Source organism: Amphiura filiformis, chromosome 9, assembly GCF_039555335.1.
Source record: "Amphiura filiformis chromosome 9, Afil_fr2py, whole genome shotgun sequence".
Lineage (NCBI taxonomy): Eukaryota > Metazoa > Echinodermata > Ophiuroidea > Amphilepidida > Amphiuridae > Amphiura > Amphiura filiformis.
This window is the reverse complement of record NC_092636.1, coordinates 8,955,462-8,981,735: the sequence shown is the minus strand read 5'-3', so window position 1 is coordinate 8,981,735 and position 26,274 is coordinate 8,955,462. Positions and strand designations below refer to the sequence as shown.

The window sequence follows — 26,274 nt, the reverse complement described above, 5'->3', positions numbered from 1 at the left end:
CCTGTTTAGCGGGCCAATTTGTAATTAGGCCTAAAAAATTGTTTGATTGGCGTAACCCGACCTACCCTAAAAGTAGGTCCGACCCTGACTTGCACACAAACCCCCGGGACAAACCCCCAAATTTAAAAAAAAATTTTAAAAGAAAATGGAAGAAAAAAGCTGAAAAAAGTTAGTGGTTTGCGCCCCCTGTTCTGTTAAAAAATGAAATAGTAGTGAGCCCTCTCTCGAGCAAAATTATTTAGTTTATTTCCATCCGGGAGTCTTCCTTTTTGCTCCAGCCACCAACATGGCGGCCCAAATTTCGAAGAAGAGGAAGGTAAATCTACCCATTATTTCATCATTCTGTACATAAAATTTTAAAATAACAGGCAACGTGTCGACCCAACAAAACTAATAACATGCCCATTTATATTCCAAGTAAAGATGGCGTTTGTTGATACAGATATGAGGTGATCATACTGAAGCATGAATTGATACACGTAACTTTACCATGTTGTTACACACAGCCTCACAGGGGGGTGGGGGGTAAAGGTGTGCCATACGACATGGACGTGTGTGAGTTCATTCAGTCATTTAATTTACGTGGAATAGCCGTCCGGCTTAGGCATTCCTCGATTTTAAGCATGTAAGCGGTGAAATCAGAGCAAGCATGTCTGTCCTTCACTCAGTCTCAGTTTGTGACGAACTGACATTTGTTTGTAAACTGTTATTCAGAATCAGATTTCCGTTTACAAATTAAGCGTACTTAGACGTTCGCCTTTCGTATCTCTTTCCTTGTTGGAAAGGTATAACGTTGAGGAGATAGGAACATCATGTACCGTCATCCGGGACCTACTCTGCCATGTTTGGCTGAGTAACGGTACATGAACACGGTCTTTTGTGCCTATGTAAATTAGTCATTGTGTAAAGCTGTGTTTATACCCATGGGTTGCTCATCATCAGACTGAATCATTGTCGTTAACTGCACAAGTAATATGTGTGCAATTCTAGAGAACGTTGACCGACAGAGGGTGTCAATAATAGCCTACGTGTCGCTGTTGAAAAACAGCGAATCATGCGCATGCTCAGCAGGCAAATATGACGGCGATTTAGTACACTGATCATGCGTTCGATTCAGGTTTCTGCAAAAGCGATTAAAGTATAAATGCATCTTTAGAAATGACCGCGATTGTGTGTGTTCTCAAGTGGGTTTTATCATGTTAATTAGTGACCTGACACACATTTGTATTGGTTCGATCAAGCATTGAAATGATTTCATTTTTTGTACTGGATCGTTCAAGCATTCCCAACAATTTTTTCGATGTAAGTGCCTCTGGCCCTAGTGGAAGTAAAAACGGATACTATGGCCAGAGTTCTAGGGCTAAGCGTACTGCTTGCCGTCCAGCGCGTATTATTTTGCACCTGGTCCAATGCACACGCTTGACGTCGCGCACATATACGCGATGGTTAATTTGTAAAAGGGAATCTGAATAATACTTTAACCATGATGTTAACTGAACTCGTACGAGTTTTTTCGTCAACGTTAAACATTGCGTCACACGCACGATGCATGGATGTGTCTTTTGCCGTGCTTTGCCAACATGACCAACCATGTTTACGCAACGGCTGTAGACGTACTGATTATAGGTAGGCACCGGCACAACCGCATGATGGCGCTATTCACTTCCCTTGATATTTTTGCTCTATGTAAACATGTGCCGTTTCTGGTTTTTTCCATAACCGTTGACACCCCTATTTCAAACAATGGTTTAACCCATTTAAAAGGAAATTAGCATACCAAAAACGGGTCAAAGGTCACGAAAATGCATTATATATTAGTGAGCAGACGTCAAATTTGTCCTGGCTGAAAAAAAAACTGGGATTCCGGTAGCGCGAAAATCGGGTCCGAAAAGGGCAGATTTGAGCCTCATATTTCTCCCCAAAAACCACTTCTGACAAAAATGTGAGTAGGATTGACAGAAAATTCAATATTTGTTTTACCTAAAATGATGAAAGGTTATATTTAATAATGCTGAACTTTTTTGTAACACGATGGGAAAAATCATCGTAAAATACACCGCAAGCATCCAGTGCTTGCTCCCGTGGGCCAGGTAGCGCCCGCGTAACCCGTACTTGTGCTTCAGTGTTCCGCCTCGCAAGTCTTTCATGAATTTTTGCCGTGTTCAAGGCGGCGTTGTATCTGAAGATTTCTCCACATTAACTCACGTGCTAACTCGAAATCAAAGATGTACATTAAGATTAACATGTTTTGTAACTATAAATCACAAAAATAGATAATTTTGCGAAGTTTATCATGTATAAATAGCAAGATAAAATCCAGTGTGTGTCATTACTTGTTGCTCTTGACTGCGCAAGCAAATTTGCGTTGGCGATATGGGTACATAGATTCGGCCGGTGTGTCATATTGCGCATGTCTGTTGTCGGCCTTGTACCATGCTTTACTGTGTATTCGTGGAATCGCGCTGCCGTTATCGCACCTGGCGGTAGATATCATGAACTCATTGAAAGTATTGGTTTACTGTAGCATCAATAGGCTAGCGTACGTGTACATGCATAAATCAAATATTAAATTGTAATTTTGTTGTCAATTTGTATGAAATAAATAAATCACAAGATTGTAATTACTGAATATGGAGAATGTATTTTTATGTGGTGGTGGTGGTGGGGGGTAGCGTGGGGGGGTTGCGTGGGGGGGTAGGGTGGTGGGGGTAGCGTGGGGGGGTTGCGTGGGGGGTAGGGTGGTGGGGGGTGTCACAATTTTGTACACACAAAATTTAGGGTCATTTTTTACCAATAAAGCGGGGTCATAAAAATATTAATTTAAGGGCTTGTGACCTGTCATTTAAATATTTGCCAAAGTTAAATTGTAAAATATTAAAACGAAGGGAAAAAGTAATATGGAGGGGCCTTCGAAATTGGGGGGGTTCATGAATTTTTTGGGGTCATCAAATTTTTATACCAAAAATTAGGGGGTCATAATTTTGTTTGATCAAAATAGTGCGCAGTTATAAAATTAGGCTTAAAAATTGTTAGATTGCAAAACTTAAATCTGTAAATAATATTACATTTCATATTTAGGCCTTGGGACTTTTTTTAATTTATTTATTTTTTTATTTATTTTATTTTATTTCTTTATTTTTAAAAAAAATTTTATTTATTAAAAAAAAGTCTGGGTCGGTCAGGTTACGCCAATCAAACAATTTTTTTAGGCATATTAAGGGTTGGTGCTACTGCGGTGCGCACAAATTCTTTTGGATGACCAATCAAAACGTTTGTACAATCTAAAATTTTCAACCCGATATAGGGGTCATAATTTAGCTTGTGATGGGGGGAGGGGGTCGTAAAAAATTGATTTTGGTCACCAAAATATTTCATGACCCCACCTTCTGAAGAAAATGACATCCCCCTAAACATAGTTCTTGACTTTTTAGGTTTGTTGAGTTGGGGGTCATTTATAATAGGGGTCATATAAAAAAATTCAACCCGAAATAATAAGGGGTCATAAAAATTATAAATTATATTTTTATTTATTTGTGAGTTGGGTTATCCGGCAGGGTCAGAAATTCGCAACCAAGTGCAGTGGAATTTTGCAAAAATCCATGCGCCATATAACTTTGTATGATAAACTGAAATATTTACAAGAATCCATTTAGATTCTTGCAATTATTTTGTTGACAAAGAATCTTTGCGAGAATGGATTGTCGCCGAATTTCTGACCCTGTCCGGGAGATGTGTCATATGCTAAGGAAAGAACTCCTGGTTTCTATCCTTAGAATGAACTTGGAATTTTTTGTTACAATTTCAACACCCTTAAGGGCTCAGATAGCAATGTTTTAACATATTTTTTGTGGGACCTGAGAGCACATCATACATATCAAATTGCATTTTGAAAACAAGGAATGTCCTTCTGATTTAAATAAATCAAAATTATTTGATATCAATCAGAAAGACATGCCTATTCAGAATGCAATTCGATGTGTCTGATGTGCTCTCAGGTCCCACAAAAGATATTGTGCAAACGTTGCTACCCAATTCCTTAAATTTGTAAAAAAAATGAGATATATGGTAAAACTAAGTTCACTATCTTTTTTAGCCGGAGGCTGATGTTATGTAACAGTCTTCGAATGCTACGTAATTAAATAGAACCAAAAATGTCATATATGGTTTGATTGTTAGTGCCTTACTTTTGAATTCGTGTGAATTATAATAACTAGTTTTTCTGAAAGGGACCCTATTAAGAACCAATAGCCCTGACAGAGACCTGACTTACCTTTCTCTTGCTGTCAATTATCATCTGATTAATTGCAACTTCATTTTCTTGACCTTTGCGATGACCAGATTCAACTTTACTACACACAATCATGATTGACTGGACGGACTTACCAGACAGTGCAATTTTGTTAATTAAAAATAAAATCAAATTATTAAAAAAATTACAAATTAGTGGCAACAAGTTGGAAGAAATCTACATATATTTAAAAAAGCTAACAAATTTCTTTTCTTCTTTCTTTCCCCGTTGTTTTAAATGAAATTAATAAATTTTTATGTTGCCTTTAATTTTTGAAATCAAATGATCAGACTGGTGCTTTTTATGATTTGGACTTAAGTTTTTAAGTTAAGTTATATACAGGCGCTGGGTCATCAGCCGGTCAGGTGTGGAATTCAATATGGATGGTGAGGTCATCAGGGATGGGGAAATTGGGCCGCAATCAACAGCACATGGTATAACAGTAAGGGGGTCAAGCGTTCATGTAAAAAGAGGAAATTCCATCGTCACCAACTATATCATCAATGAATTATTAGAGTATCAATCCAAATTTAATCTATCAGATCACCAGCTATATACTTGGATCCACGACATATGTGTAAAAAAGGGAATCGACGGGAGTGGCTCTGAATATGCGGTCATTAAGAGGGCAAAGCGAGTAAAAGAGAAATTAAAAACACTTAAGTCATCACCGGCAGAACGGGAGGAGTATCTGTCGCAAGCATTCACATATCCTAAACAAAAACAGAAAAAGCAAATTCAACCAGAAACCCAAGCTGAGCCCGCAATTAATGAAATCGACTATGTGAAGCACAAATTGAACACAAAGCAAAAACAATGTAAAACCTTGAAGCAAAACTTAAAAAGAAAATCAGACAGTCTTGATCACAGAAATGAAATAGTCAAGAAACAGAAGAAAGAAGAAAAAAGAAACTGAAGAAAAAAATAAAAAAAAGCACAAAGAAACCCCCACCACTAAGCTTCTGCAGAAAGTCTCACACCAGAAATCATCATTATCACACTATCATAAGACAAAAAATTAAAAACTAAAGAACTGACACATGAAGGAACTGAAATCTTAGAATTAAAGAAACAACTGAAATATGCCAATCAAATCATAGAACACTTACAAGTAGAGAAAGACAAACTGTCTGATGAAGTTGAAGATCTAAAGAAAGTTTCAAATGTGCATACGATGCTGGATGGCAAAACCTATAATGCCAGCATCCATGAGACTGTGTTTTTTCTTAGGAAAAAAGGGGTTGCATCAGAAAATGTGGGGCCAGTAATCAATCACATTGTTACAAAACTTGCAAATAAAAACATAATTGGGGATTTGCCAACAGCTAGAACAGTGAACAGGATGGTGAGGGAGATGGGGGAATTATCAAATATGCAAATTGCAGAAGAACTCATACAAGAGGAGAATTTAACTTTGAAATATGATGGCACCACAGTAAAGAAAACACACGTAGGAGAAGTACAACTAGCATCAACATCAAAACATACACATTAGCAATCACAGAAATGACATCAGGCACATCAGACGCATATTTAGACACAATCACACAATCACTAGATGACATTCAAAGTTCAAGCAACATCCCAAATGTAAAATCACACTTACTTACAAACATATCCAACACAATGACAGACAGACACATTGTAAATAAAGTAACAAACACAAAATTAGAGGAACTCAAACAGGAGGAGCAAGAAGATGGTCACATCAATCAATTTTTTTGTGCTATGCATCCCTTAGACACATTTGCAAAGACAGCAGACAAAACACTAAAAACATGGGAAAAAGAAAGCAATGTAACACCACCGCAATCTTTCTCTCGTAGAGGTGAATCGTGCACGCAGGGTATCATTCAAGCTGCCGTGCGCTTGAAAGAGAAAGATGGTGTTGGGTTGCCCTCTGAAGTAAAAACATATTTGGATGCCAACAATATTCCTACAAACATTGCTGTCCCATTTCTAGGGTCTCGTTTCAATATTTTGTTCTTTAACGCAGCTGGTATATATTATTTGGCCCCACATTTGGTGAAACTCGTAAGCAAAGTAACAGGCACATCAAATCCCCTGCACACAGCCATCGTCCATGATTTACAGAATCCACACTATCTCGCAGCAATTAGATCACTGGGTCTTATTGACAAAGTAATTTCAGGTCCATGGATGAGACTCACTGACACACCCATCAACATTTTGGATATGAATCCACATTATTCTCATTTTGTTAACCAGCTTAGGCTGTGGGCAGATGATCCCACACCAATCATGGATGGGACATCTGGACCCATTTTTGGTCAATACTCAGATCTGGAAGATGACTTAATTTATGAAGAACTAGTCCAATCTAACCAATATGATCACATCACACTAGATATTTTGAAGGAAATACTGAAAGGGATTCTGAGTGACGCAACCAGGCAATTGGAAGACCAATTGCCTGGGGGCAAACACAGTCAACCAAATGCAGAACTCATACAAGAGAGCTTGTCATGCGAATGTAATAATATTAGTGGGGAGCGGGTTTTTGCGAAGTGGAAACAAATACAAGTGAGGGCACCAAATAGTAAATTATATAATACAGCATTAGTAAAGTGGGGGGACAATGACACCGGTACATGGTTTGAGAGCAAGGGGGAGTTAGAGAAGGAAAGGGATCTACGGGAAGCAAGAAAATTAGCAAGAACTCATACACAGCGGGACAAAGAAAGGGAAAAAGCAATAAATGAAATCAAAATGCAGAAACTGAGGGACAAGCAGGAGGAGTTGTGCAAGAAGGAAGAATTTATTAGGACAAATAGGGAGAACTTGATTACAGATTTGATGGAATGTGGAGGGTTATGGCGAAGTAAAATACAAATGGAAACAGAACTAGAGAAACTGAAATTCAATAAAGACAAACTGAAAGCAATCAAAACGCAATTAAATGTAAGAAAGAAGATTTTGGGACAAGAAGGAGATTTTTCATTTTCTGTTGACGGAAACCTTTAAGTTTAATTGCACTGCAGGACAAATTATTTATATTATTTTCCAATGGTAATGATAATTCAGAACTTACACAGGTAATGACAGATCCCACAAGGTTATTAATTAAGTTGATCACACATTTATGGGTAGAGGATGGCAAGGATATTTGGTATAAGGCGTAGTAAAGGACTGGAAGAGGGAGGGGGAGGGGTTGCAGGGGGCATATACTAGTGACGAAGGGGATTTATTACCACCTGTTTTTTTAACTGTAGATGAGGTAGTTACAGATATGAAAAGTGGTGATCTTGTTGTTCTTTGGGATGAATGAAATGAAAATGTTAGTCACAGGCTAGGCCCGTACGCAGGATTTATTTCGGGTGCGAAACTTCCAAAAAGTGGACCTCAATCAAAAATAAGTGTGCAGATTTTTTTGTAAAAAGTGGACCCCCTAAAAATTGTCCTTTTTGAACACCCTACCACCAGAGAGTGGAACAGGGATAAAAACAAGCATTTACATAATTTCCTGAAACTGCTTTAACATTCCTGAAAAAAATGTATTTCCCTATATACTTTGTACCTAGGGAAGATCCAAGCAAAATTAATTTACTGAAGATTTACATCCCTGATGGAAGTTGTGGATTTTAGGGGGTGGCTCCCACCCCCTCCTGCGTACGGACCTGGTTGGTCATGACAATTTAAAAATATTTACACCCAGTAATTGGACCATTCTTCAGTTACATGTGACATTAAGAGAAGCTTGTCTGATTTTGAGGCTTTACTGCTGATCTATAAATGTAATTCAAATAATATTTTGGACAGTCACATGAATGGAAATTTAAATTTATACATTACCGTATGTAAACTTATTTAGAACATTCTAGTGAACAAACTTCACTGTTATTAAGCTTCAGAAGTCACACAAAAAGGTTTTACGTTTGTTGATAATTTGTTCAGTTTCTGAAGAATGGCTCATCAATTACAGAATGAAATGCAGAGACATTTCCAGGAGATGTAAAAATTAAAATTTTAAAATGTAGAACAACAAAAATGTATAGGGGCAAAAATTGTGAACACAAAACAAAACAAAAATGTTTTTGAATCTAAGTGAATGTACATTATACTGTTCAATGTAATTATTTCATAATTGAAGTTTGCTCATACTGGAAGGAAGTAGATATGATTATAATGTACAGTGTATATAATATTGAATTTGAATGGCAATTTCTTATGGAAAAATGACTCAACATTTCGTACATACCCTAAAACAATCTTGAGTTCAGTGATATTGTTGGCCTTTCAAAATTCTACCAAAATTGGCACAATACACGAATGTATCGGTAGTTGAAATTTATTTAAAAAAAAGATTAAAAAAAATGATTAAATTCATCAAATTTATTGAGCCTGAAGTTGAGGTTATTTCAAAATTTGGACTTTGTTTTAAAATAATGATTTGTTGAATGTATATATATTTCTGCCAATTTTTATATGGAGAATTAGGCAATGTTATAAAGGTTGTTTCAAAATTTGAAAAGGAAAAAAAGAAACAATCAAGTGTAATTTAAATTAATATTCAAATTTGGTAGGCCATTTAATCTGGTCTTCAAAAATGGACAGAATGTATATATTATTGCCAAAAATCAATAAGGTAGGTAATTAATTACCAAATGAAAAATTATGTAAATATGAAAAAGAAAAAAAAAAGTGATTTTGAAACTGTTTTTAAACTATCCACCTGATACACCTACTTGTTTTTCCATTTTTATTGAAATGGTGCATTCCTCTCACTCAAGTAGAACAAGTTGGTATATCAAGTGAATAGATAATAAAAATCAGATGAAACACCATGTATGAAAACAATGAATTTGGATAACCAATCCTAAATTAGTTGAAAATACAATATCATTTTGGAGCGTAAAATAGACCTGGCTTCAGATTTGAAAAGTGTAAAAATTCATGACTGTACAGCATGATGCAAAGACATTTTATTGCAAATGCAAACTAATTTATTCTGAAGAAACACAAAATTTTCAATATTTTGATGGGACCAGTTCCTAAAGCTTGCTCTTTGGTTCTTCTGACAGGGAGACCTACAGGTGAGAAAAAGATAACACATGTGTCATTCAAAAGTACACATATATCTGTCTCTATAAAATTATGTAGAAATGTTAAAATGGTACCTGTTTTTGTAAAGTTAAAGTTTTGTTTTACTAGCTAAGCTTTTGATCCTACCAGAAGCAAATGCTGACACGAGGATGGTTGTGCTATGGATAGCGGATCAAAAGCTCAAGCCACTAAAATGTAATGTTTATTTTATGAACGTTTCCATCCAGTACATGTATGTGGAACAATGGGCATAAAGTAAAAAAAAAAAAAAAAAAATTTAGATGAAATTGAAAAATGATGTACAAAATGTTAAATAATTTTTCCAATAAAGTGATCGCAAAAAGTTGAAAAGACACAAATTTTAATTCATGGCGTATGTGTTCTTGTTAATAGTCTTCCTTCCTTCCTTCCTACCTAAACCTGGTTACTAATAATAGGCCTACAACTCAAAGCTCTCACTTAATTGTAATTAATCCAAAATTTTGCAAACACCCTTTTAGGTGTTTTAGACCATTCTGAACATCTCTAACATAGTCTTTAACTAAAAGAAAAAAGTGCGTATGTCACATCTGCCGAATTCAGGGAGTTTTGAGACCAAGACCAAAGAAAATGCAAAATTCGGCAGACATGACATGTCATATAGGACATTGTTTTTTATGTGTTTTAGACAATACTGAACACACCTATGATACTTTGTCAGGTAAAAAAATTTTTTCCCATGTCATGTCTGCCGAATTCGGCATTTTTCTTGGACTTAGTCTGAAAATTGTACAAAGGTGCCGAATTCGGCAGACATGACATGGGAAAAAAATTTTTACCTGACAAAGTATCATAGGTGTATTCAGTATGATTTAAAACACATAAAAAACAATACCCCATATGACATGTCATGTCTGCCAAATTTGGCATTTTCTTTGGACTTAGTCTCAAAATTGTATGAAGGTGCCGAATTCGGCAGACATGACATGCGAAAATTTTTTTTTTACCAAACAAAGTATCATAGGTGTGTTCAGTATGATCTAAAACACATAAAAAACAATATCCTATATGACATGTCATGTCTGCCAAATTTGGCATTTTCTTTGGACTTAGTCTCAAAATGGCAGGTAAGGCTCCGAAGCCAGCCGATGCAAATATCCGATTCCGGGATCATGATTTCAACGTGAATGGTCACTTTAGAACCATGAAACTAGCATTTCATTTAAATATGACTTACAAATTGCTATTATCAATTACAAAACAACTCATAAAACAAGTGAAACATACTATAATCTTATATCAAAATCTGTGATTAACACAATTATTGGTCAATATTGGTTAATTTCTGATTTTCACTCAATTAATTGCCGTTTTCGGGAATTTTTTTCAGCACTTTAGAAGTTCGGGCCAAGAAAAAGCTTGCTCTGGTGTGAAACTGGTGTGCTACAGACCACATTAAATTTTACTTCTATGAAATTTAGGAAGGTATCACAGGAATATGTAGTCCTACATTATGGACCTTTTGGTTTTTTCAATGTTTATCGGACTGCTGCCATGGCAACGTGGTACATTTTTTTCCAAATTGTACTGTCTGGTTTATGGACTTGCTAAATAATCATGCCTGACTGGAACCAACCTCCAGCAACATTTGGATGATTTGACAAAGACATCATGAAATGACCCATTCATGACTGACACTGACTCATATATAGCTGTACTGTTTGTATATACCAATACCTTGTGTGTAAGGCACAAAAAATACACTTAACACTACATAGTAACCTATATGGCACGATATCAGAATTTTTGGTCTCGCTCAATGTTACATATTTGGCCATAACTTGAGTTAGGAGTAACGAAAAATCACCATTTTTGTACCAAAATTTTTCTTACACTTTGCTCTTTCCAGCTGATGGTATAACTTTGAATTTAGAGGTGTTTGAAATTTTTGTGCCTGTGCCTATTATAGGTAACCTAGGCAAACCTTAGTTAACACATTTACTAGTCAGCGAATTCGCCGAGACCGGGGCCCCACCACAATGCATATTTACATAGAAATGTGAATTTTTTTCGAGAATAGGTGGGTGAAGGAAACCTACATAAATATGTTTTCTATACTTCACTTGACCCAAATATATGATTTTTATGGTGATAATCAAGTCGCACATGGAATTTTAGAGGATTTTGATTGCAGTTCCATTAAAAAAAAAGCTGCCATCGCCATGAGACTAAGATCTAGAAACACCCCGAAATGGGAATTTTGCTAGCTGAATCTTTTTGATGAAAGTCAATCTTTGACAAGATGTAACTTTGCTCCGGAAAGTGCTATGAAAAAAAGGTTTTCAGTTTTGGCTTAGTTTACTCAAGGGCTTTAATTTGATATATAAAACGATGCAATTTGATGGCAAATTTGAATTCACCTATCATACCTACTGATTATTTTGCGGTCATAATAATTTATCATCGGTAAATATCCTACTTATTCATGTTATTCCTAGACATTAACAAATGTTAAAAAACTACTTTGTCATGTTATACGTACAATGCAGGGGTGAAATTTAGTTCTCTCTATTAATTATATCTATTCCACAAATAAGAAAGATCACAATATGTGGGCTCATTTTGGGCTCCAAGGATATAGCCGACGAACTCTCTCAAGGACAGTTTTGGCCTGCATGGATGATTTTAATCCCATTGTACCAGAGTTTGGGCGTACATGGATGATTTTAATCCCATTGTACTAGTAACCAGATGACATGATGATGATGATCCAGCCGGCAACTTGTGAAACCGCCCGGCCGTATGGCATTTTCCAATATAGTCGGTTAGTTTTGTGGGGTTCATTATCGAACCCCAACGGTTTTAGCTTGTATTTATTTATCAACATAGGCCTATTTGTTTGTGATATTTCAAGCGTTTTAAAATTTCAAAATAATCCCATTCAATTACACGGTTGACGATGAAAATTTACTGAATTTAGAGAATGCAATGCGGCCACCACCTGCTAGTAACATACCAAAGTTGAGATAATTGATCTACATTGATCTCATCGTTTTGGTGGGTTCAACATTCCCTAAGTTGGCAAAACCTGCAATCTTCTGGAGTAATTTACTTCTAAAGTGCAAAAGTGGTCAAAATATTGCTCTGCAAAATTGCTCTATTTTCATGATTTGGATTTATCATATTGAGCAGCATATTCTCCTTGTGATGTTTCTGCACTGTGTACTAGTGTGTAGAGGGGGTCTACAAGTCCTCGAATTAAGGATCTGAAGGGGCACGGCAACTTTTTTAGGGCACGTTGATAATTGCCTTGGATTTTCACTGAAAAGGCAAGGCAGCACGGCAGTTTGTAATATTTCAAGAGGGCATCATGGCAACTGTTGAAAATTTGAGAAGGGCACCAAGGCAATTTCTCAAAAGTGACGAAAACACACACAAACATAGATACATGTAGATGATTTTGTAATGAAAGGGCAGGGCTGGGGCACCAACGGCAACTTCATTAGAGGGCACGGCAAGTGACTGCCTTGGGTAAAGGACATATTTTGAGGGCATTACGGCTAAGGGTGTGAGTGAGTCCCGGGAATTCGAGTCCTGCCCGAGAATCCTATTTCCGGGCAGGAAATTCCCGGCCCGGGTACCCAAAATTTTTTTTTTTAAATTATTTTATTTTATTTTTTTATTTTTTTTTTAAAGTTATTTATTTTTTCGGTTTTGTAGTGTCCCTGGACCTAGACCTAAATGCTAGGATCATTCATGATTGACCTAAAAAAAAATAATTGAATTTTGCACGATGTTTTGTGTTTTTAATAAGAAAATTTATATTTTGTATTCATGTCATACTCTATCAATGATATCAAAATGCATTCAAATTCAATGCATTTTGATATCATTAAGGGGACTCGATCTTTTGTGCGTAATTATAGAGGGCCAGGGGATTCACTCTATCATTTAAAAAAATATTTGAAGAAGTTAAAGAGCCCTAAGAATAAAAAAACTGTAGTGTAATTCATGCCAGACACAATTTCTTTATATGACAAAAATTAATTTTTGTAATCGATCAAAAAACAAACGTTTTATATCAATTAATAAGCCCGAATAGGTAAATATGGTACCTCTCGTCCTTTTTTAGGTCAAGGCTGTTTTTACCATTATGCAGCGAACCATTGTTGAAGCTATTTCACATACATGTACAAAACATTCTAGGGAAAGAATGAATATCTTTTGTTGATTTCGAATGATAATGTCATGAAGTCGTAAATTTTAAGGTCACATTCCTAAAACCAAAACAAAACATTACGACGCAGATATTTCCCGACTTACGCAATTTCATCATCACATCAGTGTCTTTATTATTTGTTTGAAACCTTTCCCAAACATTCGTGCTCTTTATGCATAAAACGGCTAATCTATCGTTACAAAACGCGTCTTTTTTTAGTAAACAAAAGGCTAAAGATGGCATTATGAGATTTATCATATCATTACACTCCTCCACTCAACTGCCACCGTGGACGAGCGGTAAGCGCTAGACGCGTAATCAAAGGAAGTTCCGAATCGCTGGTTCGAATCCCAACGAAGCCTGTGGAAACTTTTTTTTCTTCAAAATTCATGATCGCATTCCGAAATTTTTTTTTAGGTCAACCATGAATGATCCTAGCATTTAGGTCTAAGTCCAGGGACACTACAAAACCGGGAAAAAATAACTTTTTTAGGCATTCAGTCCAGAGTTCAAAAAGAGCTGATGTTTGTTAGATTGGTGTGTGTATGTTTGTCACAATTGGGTCAGCCTAGCAAATATGCAGCCATATTTAATAGGCCGTCAATCGAATTAACAATTCCAATATGGAGCTCAAATTACACTCAATCACATATGGGATGAGTGCTCTAATTTTCGTCCAACTTTAACATATGTGTCAATGGTAATGGTCAAATTTTGTATTTTGTGCCCCGATTTAACAATGTATCATTTTCTCCATTTCATAAACAGTTTGTAGCTGATGGAGTGTTCAAAGCTGAACTGAATGAGTTCTTAACTCGAGAGCTAGCCGAAGATGGTTACAGTGGTGTGGAGGTGCGTGTCACTCCAACTCGTACCGAGATCATCATTCTAGCAACGAGGACGCAAAATGTGCTGGGAGAGAAGGGACGTCGTATTCGTGAACTTACGGCTGTCGTACAGAAACGATTCAACTTCACCGAAGGCACCGTTGAGGTATGGTAGTGACATTAAGAGATGACATGTGTAATGGTATTATGGTGTATTAAGGGGGTACTACACCCCTGCCAAATTTTGTGCCTACTGCCTATTTTTGCATTTTTCTCAAAAATTAAAGCGCATTGGTGACAAGTAAGATATGTATATTATAGGGGCAAGGACTACAACTACGGCACTGGACATTTTGTTTCAGCACAGACAACAGTTGTGGAGTTAGAGTCAAAAATGAGGGAAAACCAATATTTGATCAATAAATCAATAACTACTTGCCTTGAGTTGTTGAATTTTCAGTGCAGTAGTTGTAGCCCTTGCCCCTATAATATACCGTACACATCTTACTTGTCCCCAAATTTTTGAGAAAAATGCAAAAATATGCACAATATTAGCCAGGGGTGTAGTACCCCCTTAATAACCAAAACAATCTGTTCAGGTGAATCAGATCACTAAGACTGTAAGCTACTGTAGGCAAACATGGTCATGGCCATACTTCACATAATCACCAGACATTAATTTACTTTAAATACCGTATTCTCTGTTATAAAGCAATCAAAGCAAAGCATTTTAACTATAAATTCATAAGTTAACCTATGCTGACAGTAGCCCCAGACTTTGAATCTATTCTAAAATCAGTGTTGTGAAATGAGAGGACAGCTGCTCTAAACTAAACTAAATTTCCGACTGCCCTCATTTTGCTTGATAGCTAGTATACAATATTGTACATGTACGCAGAGGTGCCAACCCTCCCGAAAAACAGATCAAACTCCCGACCTTAAGATAATTTGCAACATTATTTCCATTTTTGTACACAGTTGTATGCTGAAAAGGTTGCCACCCGTGGTCTGTGTGCCATTGCCCAGTGCGAGTCCTTGAGGTACAAGTTGATTGGAGGTCTTGCTGTGAGAAGGTGAGTTTCAAATCGGCAACAAAGGTAGTACCGTATTTCGTCAAATAGTTGCCCCCTCAAATAAACGCCCCACCACTTTTTTCAACCAAGATGTTTCAAAAATGCCGATATTTCCATGCTATCTTATGTAGTAAGCTTACCAAGTTGCCCACATGGTAGATAATAGCGTCAATAATTGGCGAAAATCTGGATTGGAAACCCGGAAATGAACCAGAAGTCAGTGTTTCTAGTTCATATTTCGTCATTTTAGCGTTTTATCATTCTAAAATTGACCTTGAATAAATCCCCCCCTTGGGAAAATGTAACACCCGGGGCGTTTATTTGATTTAAATACGGTATGTCAGTAGCCCTATGTAATTACAATTTTTTACAACTGCTTGGCTTTGAAGATTCAATTGAAAAATTACATTATGTTCAGTTTAACAAAACCTGATGAGATCCTTTGAGGTTTGATCCAAACAAACAAACCAGTTTTATTTTTAATCCATGAGTACAGACCTTGGGTATTATGGAATTATTTACATTTTGTTTTACTTGGTATGTATAGTGAAACCATCCCTTCCTCTCTGTGCCGGGTCATATACTTGAATAATTTTAAGGAGTGTTGAAATATGCAATTGATCAGTTCAGTGTTGTGGTTTTTGTGCATAGCAAAATCTTTACTAGGCCTGTGAGTAAGTGAATCATGCGACCATTAACCCATGCGGCACAAGTTCTAGGCCCATCTATACAATGTAAACCCAATCATGAAAGTGTAATGTGAGATTATTCATTGTCATTAACATATTTTGTCGTTTCTCCAGAGCTTGCTATGGTGTCCTTCGCTTCATCATGGAGAGTGATGCCCGTGGCTGTGAAGTGGTTGTGTCTGGCAAGTTGCGTGGTCAGCGAGCCAAGTCCATGAAGTTTGTAGATGGTCTGATGATCCACAGTGGTAACCCAGTCAATGATTATGTAGATACTGCTGTCAGACACGTCATGTTGAGGCAAGGTAAGGATTTAGTGAAACTGGACTGACCCTGGGTATAGTTCCATCACCTGTTTAAGAAAATTAAATTTAGGGTGTATTATACCGGATCTCAAGCCATGCATGAAATTCCTCAAGTGACAAAAGTAATTGTGACTCCTGAAAAAAAAAAGAATATTACTGAAAACAAATTGTTGATAGGTGACATGGTTTGATTTGGATTTGTGCTGTGGCCACTGGCAACTGTGGTTCGGAGTTATGCTGTGGCCGCCCAGCAACTGTTAACAACCTCATGAGGTAGATTATGTGGTGTGACTTTCTTTTCCGCAGAAGAAACACAACAGTTGGTGGATGTAATGGAAGTTAAACTGTTGCGGTTTGCTTGTAGAATGGCAAAATGTTATTTGTTCTCCAGTGCAGAATTAAGCACAATTTATAAGGACCTATATTCAAAATGGGATCATAAAATTATGTATCTTCAGCAATTTGTAGGGTTTTTCCTTTTTTTTCAAAGAGTTGGATTGTAACTGGGTATGAGACTAGACTAGTCAATAATGTAACTTATCTAATCAAGATTTTTAAAAAGTCTCTTCTAATTATTCAAGGAAAGATATATTAAAGATATTGTGTTGTGCATTTGTGTTCACCCAGGTGTGCTTGGCATCAAAGTCAAGATTATGTTGCCATTTGATTCTACTGGCAAGCAAGGCCCCAAGAAACATCTTCCTGACGCCGTCAGCATTGTCGCCCCCAAAGACCCGCAGACGCCAAGCCCACCCTACTCTGAACAGAAAGGAGCCAACCCAACTGACACCCAGCCTCCACCAGGCGCTCCACTCTCTGGACAAGCACCAGGCTTAGGTGCTGGCCCACCTGTTGAGCTGGTCCACCAAATCTTGGAGCTGGCCCACCAAATCTTGGAGCTGGCCCACCCTTGGGAGGAGGACCACCACCAGGCTCCCCACTGGCTTAGAATGGTAAGGGTCATCGATGTGTGTATGATATACAGTAAATTTATTGGATCCAGGACGATGCAAATTGGCAGTGATAAGCGATGATGGTACAAAATAAAATACAGGTGGGGGTAAAATTGTCATCCTTGCCTTGAACAAATAATGAGCAAGTGAACAAAGGTATTGATATTGGTAGTCTCGGCAGTTAAAAGTGCACAGCAGAGGTACTAATTGAAGATCCTTGTTATAAAATGGGGTTATGTCACATCGAGTGCATCTCGAGATAGCAAAGGTTTATATGGCTATGTAGTCTCAATGCAAACTGGTGGTTTTGTCCATGCAGTAGATAACCCCATTACAGCAGAAACTGACACAATTTCATTTTAATGATTTAGTTCAATATTTATTCCTTAACTTGTTGTATATGTGTTTGCAAATGATGTATTTTTCTGACACTTCTTGTATGATGCTATTGTGAAATCATCTTAATTACTGATGCAAACAATAATGCCACAGATGTTTCAAAGATATTAAATAGTAGCAAAAACAGGCCTTCTAGCTGAAAAAAAGAGCTCAAAACCAGGGGGGCAGCCCTCGAATTTAATTAACCCACAGCACCCATGGCATTTTGCCGTGGGTGCCCATCCCCACTGCCGTAATGCCCTCAAAATATGTCCTTTACCCAAGGCAGTCACTTGCTGTGCCCTCTAATGAAGTTGCCATCGGTGCCCCAGCCCTGCCCCTTCATTATAAAATCATCTATCTATGTTTCTATGTTTGTATGTGTTTTCTTCACTGTTGAGAAATTGCCTTGGTGCCCTTCTCAAATTTTTAACAGTTGCCATGATGCCCTCTTGAAATATTACAAACTGCCATGCTGCCTTGCCTTTTCAGTGAAAATCCAAGGCAATTATCAACTTGCCCTAAAAAGTTGCTGTGCCCCTTCAGATCCTTAATTCGAGGGCTGCAGGGGGGCCTGAAATGGGACCCTGGACACTGACTACGAGATGGTTTTGTCCATGCAGTTTCAATGCTCTACCACATTATTTCACTATGAAACTTGCACAGAGGGTGTAGATAAACCCCTTGTAGCAGAAACTGACACTAGCTCCATTTTCATGATTTCATGACTTGACCCCCTTTTCAGAACTAGCATCTTCAATTTTAGCAAAGAGATTCATTTGGTAGGATTGTTGAGAACATAAACTGGTTAATTATGCTAGCAGAATCCAATAAATATTACTCGCGGAACTGAGCTTTCGGTTGAATGATCAGCATTCAGCAATGATGGTACTAAATGAGATCCAGTTGGGGTGAAATTGTCACCCTTGCCTTGGTATATTCCATATACGGTGCTTACTTTGTATAGTACTGCAGTGACTAAAAGATCTGTAAAAGATATTCTCATCAATTATCTACTTTTGTTTATAGAAAAATTATTAAATTTGTGTACATCGTGGAACATTCAACTACGCTTGTTACTCCATGACTAATACACGAAGCGTGCATAGCGCCACTTCACGGTCCATATTGCGAGGTTATCTGCGTGCAACAGAGTATGTTCCACGATGTACACTAATTAAGTAATTTTTTATAGTGTACATAACGCAAGTCTTTGTCTATCATATTACATGTGACTGGCAGGAATAATAGTTGAATGGATAATTATTGTATTGAGCAGTTAATAAAGCTTGTGGTAAAACTTACCAATTTGCCTTCATCCTTGTATCTTTACAGAATATGAAGATCTGAAGTGGCTCTCAAAGACTGAAGAGAAGAAGCCTCCATCACACAATCCATCACAACACAAAGCTACAGCTTGACAATTCATATCCCAAACATTGGCTTTTTCAAAAAACTGCAAATTTTCTTCACATTGTTGGTTTGAAATGTCTCATTCCATATAATATTTGAAAACAAATATTTGCTTTTAGCTAATATAAATATGGAACACTAATAGCTAAGTGCAAATATTTCAAGTGTAACTTGTTCACCAAGTTTTTGATAAAGACAATGTTAACAAATCCTGTTTTCTTGAAACAGGCAAAGCAGCATGGTTGAGAATACCAAAAGAAGCTGAGAATATTAAAAATATCTGTGAAGTACAGAGAAGACCAATTTTTTGTGTATTTTGACTTCTTTTTGTCTGAGGGGTTACACAGATGTTGGCTTTGGTAATTAAGGCAACACTGAATCAATGAATGGGCTAAATTGTGTACATATTTTAAGGATCTCAACTTAATTCACAGTAGCAGTGAGATACATAGCAATACGGTTCTTGCAGATTCTGAATTTTTTTTTTTTTTAATTTTTTTTTTTCGGATTTGTCGTATTTCTGGACCTTGCTAGAGCTAAATGCTACAATCATTCATGGTGACTTAAAAAAAATATGCAGTTAAAGTTATAATTTGTGTTCATGTCATAGTCTTTTAATGATTTGGTGGACTTTTTTTATTTTCAACAATGAAAGGTCCAGAGATACTCCAAATCTGAAAAAAAAATTGAATTTTACTTATTTTTATAAAAAAAAAAAAATTGGAAAAAAAAAATATTGGTCAGGCCTTCATCTGAGGAGTGGGCGGTGGAGGACAAACAAACAACTTTTTTTTTTTGGCCTTAAGGAAGAACGTAATCAAAATTTGAAAGCTAATCATGCCTGAAAATTATTTGCCATGGTTTTTAGCCTGTATACATTGTTATTAATCCACTCTGCAGCCTAAATGCAATCACCGATCAACTTCAAATTTGGTACGGTGATAGGATGGTGACTGGCCTGATGTGCTGAATAGTGTCATTTTATTTGCACATTTATGGATATTAATGAGTTCTTTTGCATATGTTGCCTACATTTCCATTAATCCACTCTCCACCTTAAACGCAATCACAGATCAACTTCAAACTCAGTCTTGTGATAGTATTCTCTATATTTACCAACCTATGTTGTGGGGCCACCTTAATTACGAACCTTGTAATTCTAGTTACCATCTGCTCTCCTAGCGGTATACACCCCCAATAATTATAATTAAAGACGGAATTAAAAAAGACTAGTTTTCGTCTCACGTAATCTGCCCATCAAACTCGACCACGATACATGGAAGATGACCATAATCTCACGCACAGGGAGTGTGAATTTTAAATGAGGTTACCTGATGGGTTACTCCATTAGATATCTACACCCCTGTGTGTGGGATACGGGTCATGTGTCATGTCTTATATAGAGGTGTATGGATTTCAAATGGAATTAATAGTAGGGATGACCAGCACAACAGCTCGCTCATTTGGACATCTTTTGTGTTTACCCTGCAGCACTGAACACATACACAATCTCAATGGGGCTGTCCATGCAGAGACTATCTTGCTACACTGACCAATGGATCTAGCTTGAGTGCACACACTAGTGCATATCAGTAGTATTATTATCAGGCTGTTTGTCAGATGGGCAAAAACATGTTTTGAAAAAGTCCTAATATGCACCCCTAAAATATCAATCAATAGATCTATAACTTGGCCAATCAGCTGACAGGAACCCCCCCCCTCTGGTATAGCCAACTTTATGCTTTCAACTACACATAATTTTTCGTCCACAGCTAGCTAAATTGAAATGTACAGGTTATTTGTATAACAGAGTGATTTTACTGTATCATAAAATTTTGTTACTATTTAGAGGTGCATATATTGGATGATGAAATTTAGACCCTCTTTAATCGGATTCAGAATTATGCAGTACCATAGGCCTACATGCACAATGTACTCTGCAATGACCATGGTAATATCTTAAAATTGCACATGGAATTGGTTCAATATTATTATTATAATATACAAAACTTGACTCATCCAATATAACTTGGAATTTAGAGAGAATTTGCAGTAAAATCAAATTTTGATGCAGATATACTGTAGCTTTCACTTCAGCTAGCGGTCATTAACAGTCGCATAGTTCATATGTCTAACACTCCATGGGAAATTGAGCACATGGATGAGTTCTATGTGTAAAAAATGTATCACCAAATTTGTTTTTTAAAAGGGCATTTCGTGATCCACAGCATCATCCCCCCACTTTTCTCCAAAAAAGTTGAGATTTTTATATCACTGGAAACCTTTGGGTGCATAATGTTTATATACAAAACATTTCTTGCAGATTATTTCGTTTTGCAAAGATATCGTTAAATTTGAATTTCGTTCTGGTATACCAGAACGAAATTACAACACATTGTCTATGGAGCAGTGTAATACACATTAATCATGCATAACTCGCAAACGCAAAATCGGAATCAACTGAAATTTTGGGAATAAGCTTTTTTCGTGGATATCTACTGAAGGCTGTCATGAAAAGAGGATGCTAGGATCACGAAATACTCCTTTAAGTAAAAAAACATGTAATTAAGTTGATCTGTAGTGATGAATTTTTATGCAAGGTTTCCGAATTTTGCACTTTTTTGGACTTTGATAATTTTTGGGCCTTGGATGCAAAATTCGGAAACCTCGCACAAAAAATGGTCACTACAAATCAACTTTATTTTGTGACTTAAATAACAAGTTGTCAAAATTTGGTGATACATTTTTTGGTCAAATTTGCTCATAATTTTTACTCCATGACTGCCATCTTGGATTTGTACAAAGAAATATACAACGAAAAGGCAATTTCACAAGACCAGATCTCTGAATGCATTAATGAAAACCCGTATTTATAAATGATTTCTTGTAAGTATTTGTATAAATCATGTAATCCATTTTCAAGGGTTACTGAAAAAGTGTTTTTTGAAAAAACTGAATTTGAAACTGGAAATTATTAAATTTTGTCCATAATCTGTCCAAACTGCCTATTCAAAATACGCATAAAATTGGCCATAACTTCAGAACCATTTATCCTTTTGAGGTCATTTAAGGGGCTACTACACCCCTGCTCAATTTTGTGCCTGTTTTTGCATTTTTCTCAAAAATTATAGCGCATTGGTGACAAGTAAGATATGTATATTATGGGGGCAAGGACTACAACTACTGCACTGGAAATTTTATTTCAGCACAGACAACAGTTGTGGAGTTACAGTCAAAAATGAGGGAAAACCAATATTTGATCAATAAATCAATAACTACTTGCCTTGAGTTGCTGAATTTTCAGTGAAGCAGTTGTAGTCCTTGCACAGAGTCCACAGTCTTTTCTGTGTCCTATGGTTTTTAACATAATTATAACCTCTTGAAATTAGGGTTTTGGGTGTTTTGGCCATAAATTGACCCTTCTTAACCATACATTATAAAAGTTTGTATAGGCCTACATGTATTATGATATACAAGAATATTCGGAGAGAATTCAAAGATAGGTAGTTACCATGGCAATGACCATTTATACACATAATTTTAAAACAAATTTCCCAGGAAAATGGAAGAAAAAGTGCGCAAAGTTGCTAAAAAAAAGTCAGTTTAACTAAGTTGCCTTGGAGAAAAAAAGGGACCAAGTTGCCAGAATGAAAAAAGTGCAGAAAGTTGCCAAATTGAAAAAAAAAACTAGTGCACCAAATTGAAAAAAGTGGACCAAGTTGCCGAAATGAAAAACAAAAGTGGAGTAAGTTGCCAGAATGAAAAAAAAAAAAAAAGTTGCAAAATTGAAAAAAAAAAAAAAAGGTTGCTGAATTGAAAAAAAAGTGGACCAAGTTGCTGAATTGAAAAAAAAAAAGTGGAGTAAGTTGCCAGAATGAAAAAAGTTCACAAAGTTGCCAAACTGAAAAAAAAAGTTGCTGGATTGAAAAAAAGTGGACCAAGTTGCCGAAATGAAAAACAAAAGTGGAGTAAGTTGCCAGAATGAAAAAAAGTTCATAAAGTTGCCAAATTGAAAAAAAAAAGGTTGCTGAATTGAAAAAGTGGACCAAGTTGAAAAAAAAAAAAAAAAGTGGAGTAAGTTGCCAGAATGAAAAAAGTTCACAAAGTTGCCAAACTGAAAAAAAAAAGTTGCTGGATTGAAAAAAAGTGGACCAAGTTGCCGAAATGAAAACAAAAAGTGGAGTAAGTTGCCAGAATGAAAAAAGTTCACAAAGTTGCCATATTGAAAAAAAAAGGTTGCTGGATTGAAAAAAAGTGGACCAAGTTGCCGAAATGAAAAAAAAAGTGGAGTAAGTTGCCAGAATGAAGAGTTCACAAAGTTGCCAAACTGAAAAAAAAAATTGGTTGCTGGATTGAAAAAAAAAGTGGACCAAGTTTCCGAAATGAAAAAAAAAGTGGAGTAAGTTGCCAGAATGAAAAAAAGTTCATAAAGTTGCCAAATTGAAAAAAAAATAGGTAGCTGAATTGAAAAAAGTGGACCAAGTTGCCGAAATAAAAAAAAAAAGTGGAGTAAGTTGCCAGAATGAAAAAAGTTCATAAAGTTGCCAAACTGAAAAAAAATAGGTTGCTGGATTGAAAAAAAAGTGGACCAACTTGCCGAAATGAAAACAAAAGTGGAGTAAGTTGCCAGATGAAAAAAGTTCACGAAGTTGCCATATTGAATAAAAAAAAGGTTGCTGGATTGAAAAAAGTGGACCAAGTTGCTGAAAAAAAAAAAAGTGGAGTAAGTTGCCAGAATGAAAAAAGTTCACAAAGTTGCCATATTGAAGAAGAAAAAAATAGATTGCTGAATTGAAAAAAAAGTGGACCAAGTTGCCGAAATGAAATAAAAAGTGGAGTAAGTTGCCAGAAAAAAAAAAGTTCACAAAGTTGCCAAACTGAAAAAAAAATAGGTTGCTGAATTGAAAAAAAGTGGACCAAGTTGCCGAAATGAAAAAAAAAAAGTGGAGTAAGTTGCCAGAATGAAAAAAAGTTCACAAAGTTGCCAAATGAAAACAAAAAATAGGTTGCTGAATTGAAAAAAAGTGGACCAAGTTGCCGAAATGAAAAAAGTTCACAAAGTTGCCATATTGAAGAAGAAAAAAATAGATTGCTGAATTGAAAAAAAAGTGGACCAAGTTGCCGAAATGAAATAAAAAGTGGAGTAAGTTGCCAGAATGAAAAAAGTTCACAAAGTTGCCAAACTGAAAAAAAAAAAAATAGGTTGCTGAATTGAAAAAAAAGTGGACCAAGTTGCCGAAATGGAAAAAAAAAGTGGAGTAAGTTGCCAGAATGAAAAAAAGTTCACAAAGTTGCCAAATGAAAAAAAAAAAAAATAGGTTGCTGAATTGAAAAAAAAAGTGGACCAAGTTGCCGAAATGAAAAAAAAAATGTCTCCTATGTATTTCTCCTGACAGAACACAAAATCAAATAGCATATTTGGCAAAAAGGTTGAATTGGGGATTGAACCAGGCCTTTGCAACTCATATACTAGCGCAATGCAAAAAGGTTTGGACACTGTCGGCTTCCCCCGTGTATTACTAGGCCTACGTCATTGATAAGTCGAGGCGCTGCCATTAAATTTGAATATTGCTACAATTCATTTCTTTATGTTCCTTATATTCTTTCTTTTATACCTCTGACCATTTATACATGTGGTTAGTGGTAACATCCCGCTATCTCTAAGGACCGCTATCTCTAAGGTTCGCTATCTCTAAGGTTCGCTATCACTAACGTGTAAAGTCTATGGAGATCCGAATCCGCTATCTCTAATAGAGAAAAGGGTTCGCTATACCCAAAAAAAGGTCCGCTACTTCTAAGGTTTGATATCGCTAATTTGGAATAAGGTTTGCTAGTTCTAAGGTTCGATATCACTAATTTTAAATAAGGTTCGCTATCACTAATTTAAAATAAGGTTCGCTATCACTAATTTTGAAAAAGGTCCGCTATCACTAATTTATTGAAGGTTCGCTATCTCTAAGGTTCGCTATCACTAATTGCAATAAAGGTCCGCTATACCTATGGTTCGATATCACTAATTTTGTTTAAGGTTCGCTATCCCTATTTAATTAAGGTTCGCTATCTCTAAGGTTCGCTATCACTAATTTCGATTAAGGTTCGCTATACCTAAGGTTCGTTATCACTAATCTTAAATAAGGTCCACTATCTCTAATTTTAAACGAGGTCCGCTGGGTCCGCTATCTCTAATTTCAAATAAGGCCTGCTATCTCTAATTTTAAATAAGGACAGCTATAGCGAACCTTATTTAAATTAGAGATAGCGAACCTTATTTAAAATTAGAGATAGCGAACCTTATTTGAAATTAGTGATAGCGAACCTTAGAGATAGCGAACCTTCAATAAATTAGTGATAGCGGACCTTATTTAAAATTAGAGATAGCGAACCTTAGAAATACGTAACCTTATTAAAAATTAGTGATATCGAACCTTAGGTATAGTGGACCTTTTTCGTAATTAGTGATAACGAACCTTAGGGATAGCGAACCTTAAGAGATAGCGAACCTTAGAGATAGCGAACAGTCGCCATACATGTACCTTAAATATTAACTGTCATGACAGTATCCGTTTGTTTGCAGAGGATGATTTAAGCACTTCCCAGCAAGTCTTGCGGTTAGCACAGCTGTGTGAGTGAACACACACCCACTGCATACACACGTGCATGGTTAAATTTGAATTTGGACAGATATATTTACAATAAAAACACCTTCTAAAGGTTGGTCGATTTCACATTTTATGTTATCTACAGAAGGTGTGGATTATCCTTCATGCATACATCACTTTAGATCTGAAATCGACCAACTAATAATGACACACGGGCAATTCTAAAACAACATCTTTTGCACAGAGTTCAATGGGATTTGAAAAGTAAAGTGGCAGTTGAAACTCTAGTGATAACACTTTTACAGTGCATGATGGGGCTTCCTTAAATCATCCTCTGGTTTGTTTGGTACTATTTTCATGAAATATTGATTAATTGAAAAATTTGTAATTAAACCCTGGGCGCCACCAGAAGGCTATGGGAAATTTGCTGCAATACCTTGGCAGGCACCGTAGTAGGCCTACTGATCAAACTTACTCTGTCGTCTTTTCA

General features: G+C 36.4%; 1 protein-coding gene across 1 annotated transcript; it reads left to right on the top strand.

Moving 5' to 3' along the window:
• The first annotated feature begins 220 nt into the window (after positions 1 to 220).
• Positions 221 to 19,488, top strand: LOC140160589 (small ribosomal subunit protein uS3B-like). Its single transcript, XM_072183830.1, has 6 exons — positions 221 to 316; positions 14,319 to 14,543; positions 15,356 to 15,450; positions 16,254 to 16,441; positions 17,069 to 17,394; positions 19,108 to 19,488. The coding sequence occupies exons 1-6, from the start codon at positions 287 to 289 to the stop codon at positions 19,120 to 19,122; spliced, it is 879 nt and encodes a 292-aa protein (XP_072039931.1). The 5' UTR covers positions 221 to 286; the 3' UTR covers positions 19,123 to 19,488.
• Positions 19,489 to 26,274: the final 6,786 nt, after the last annotated feature.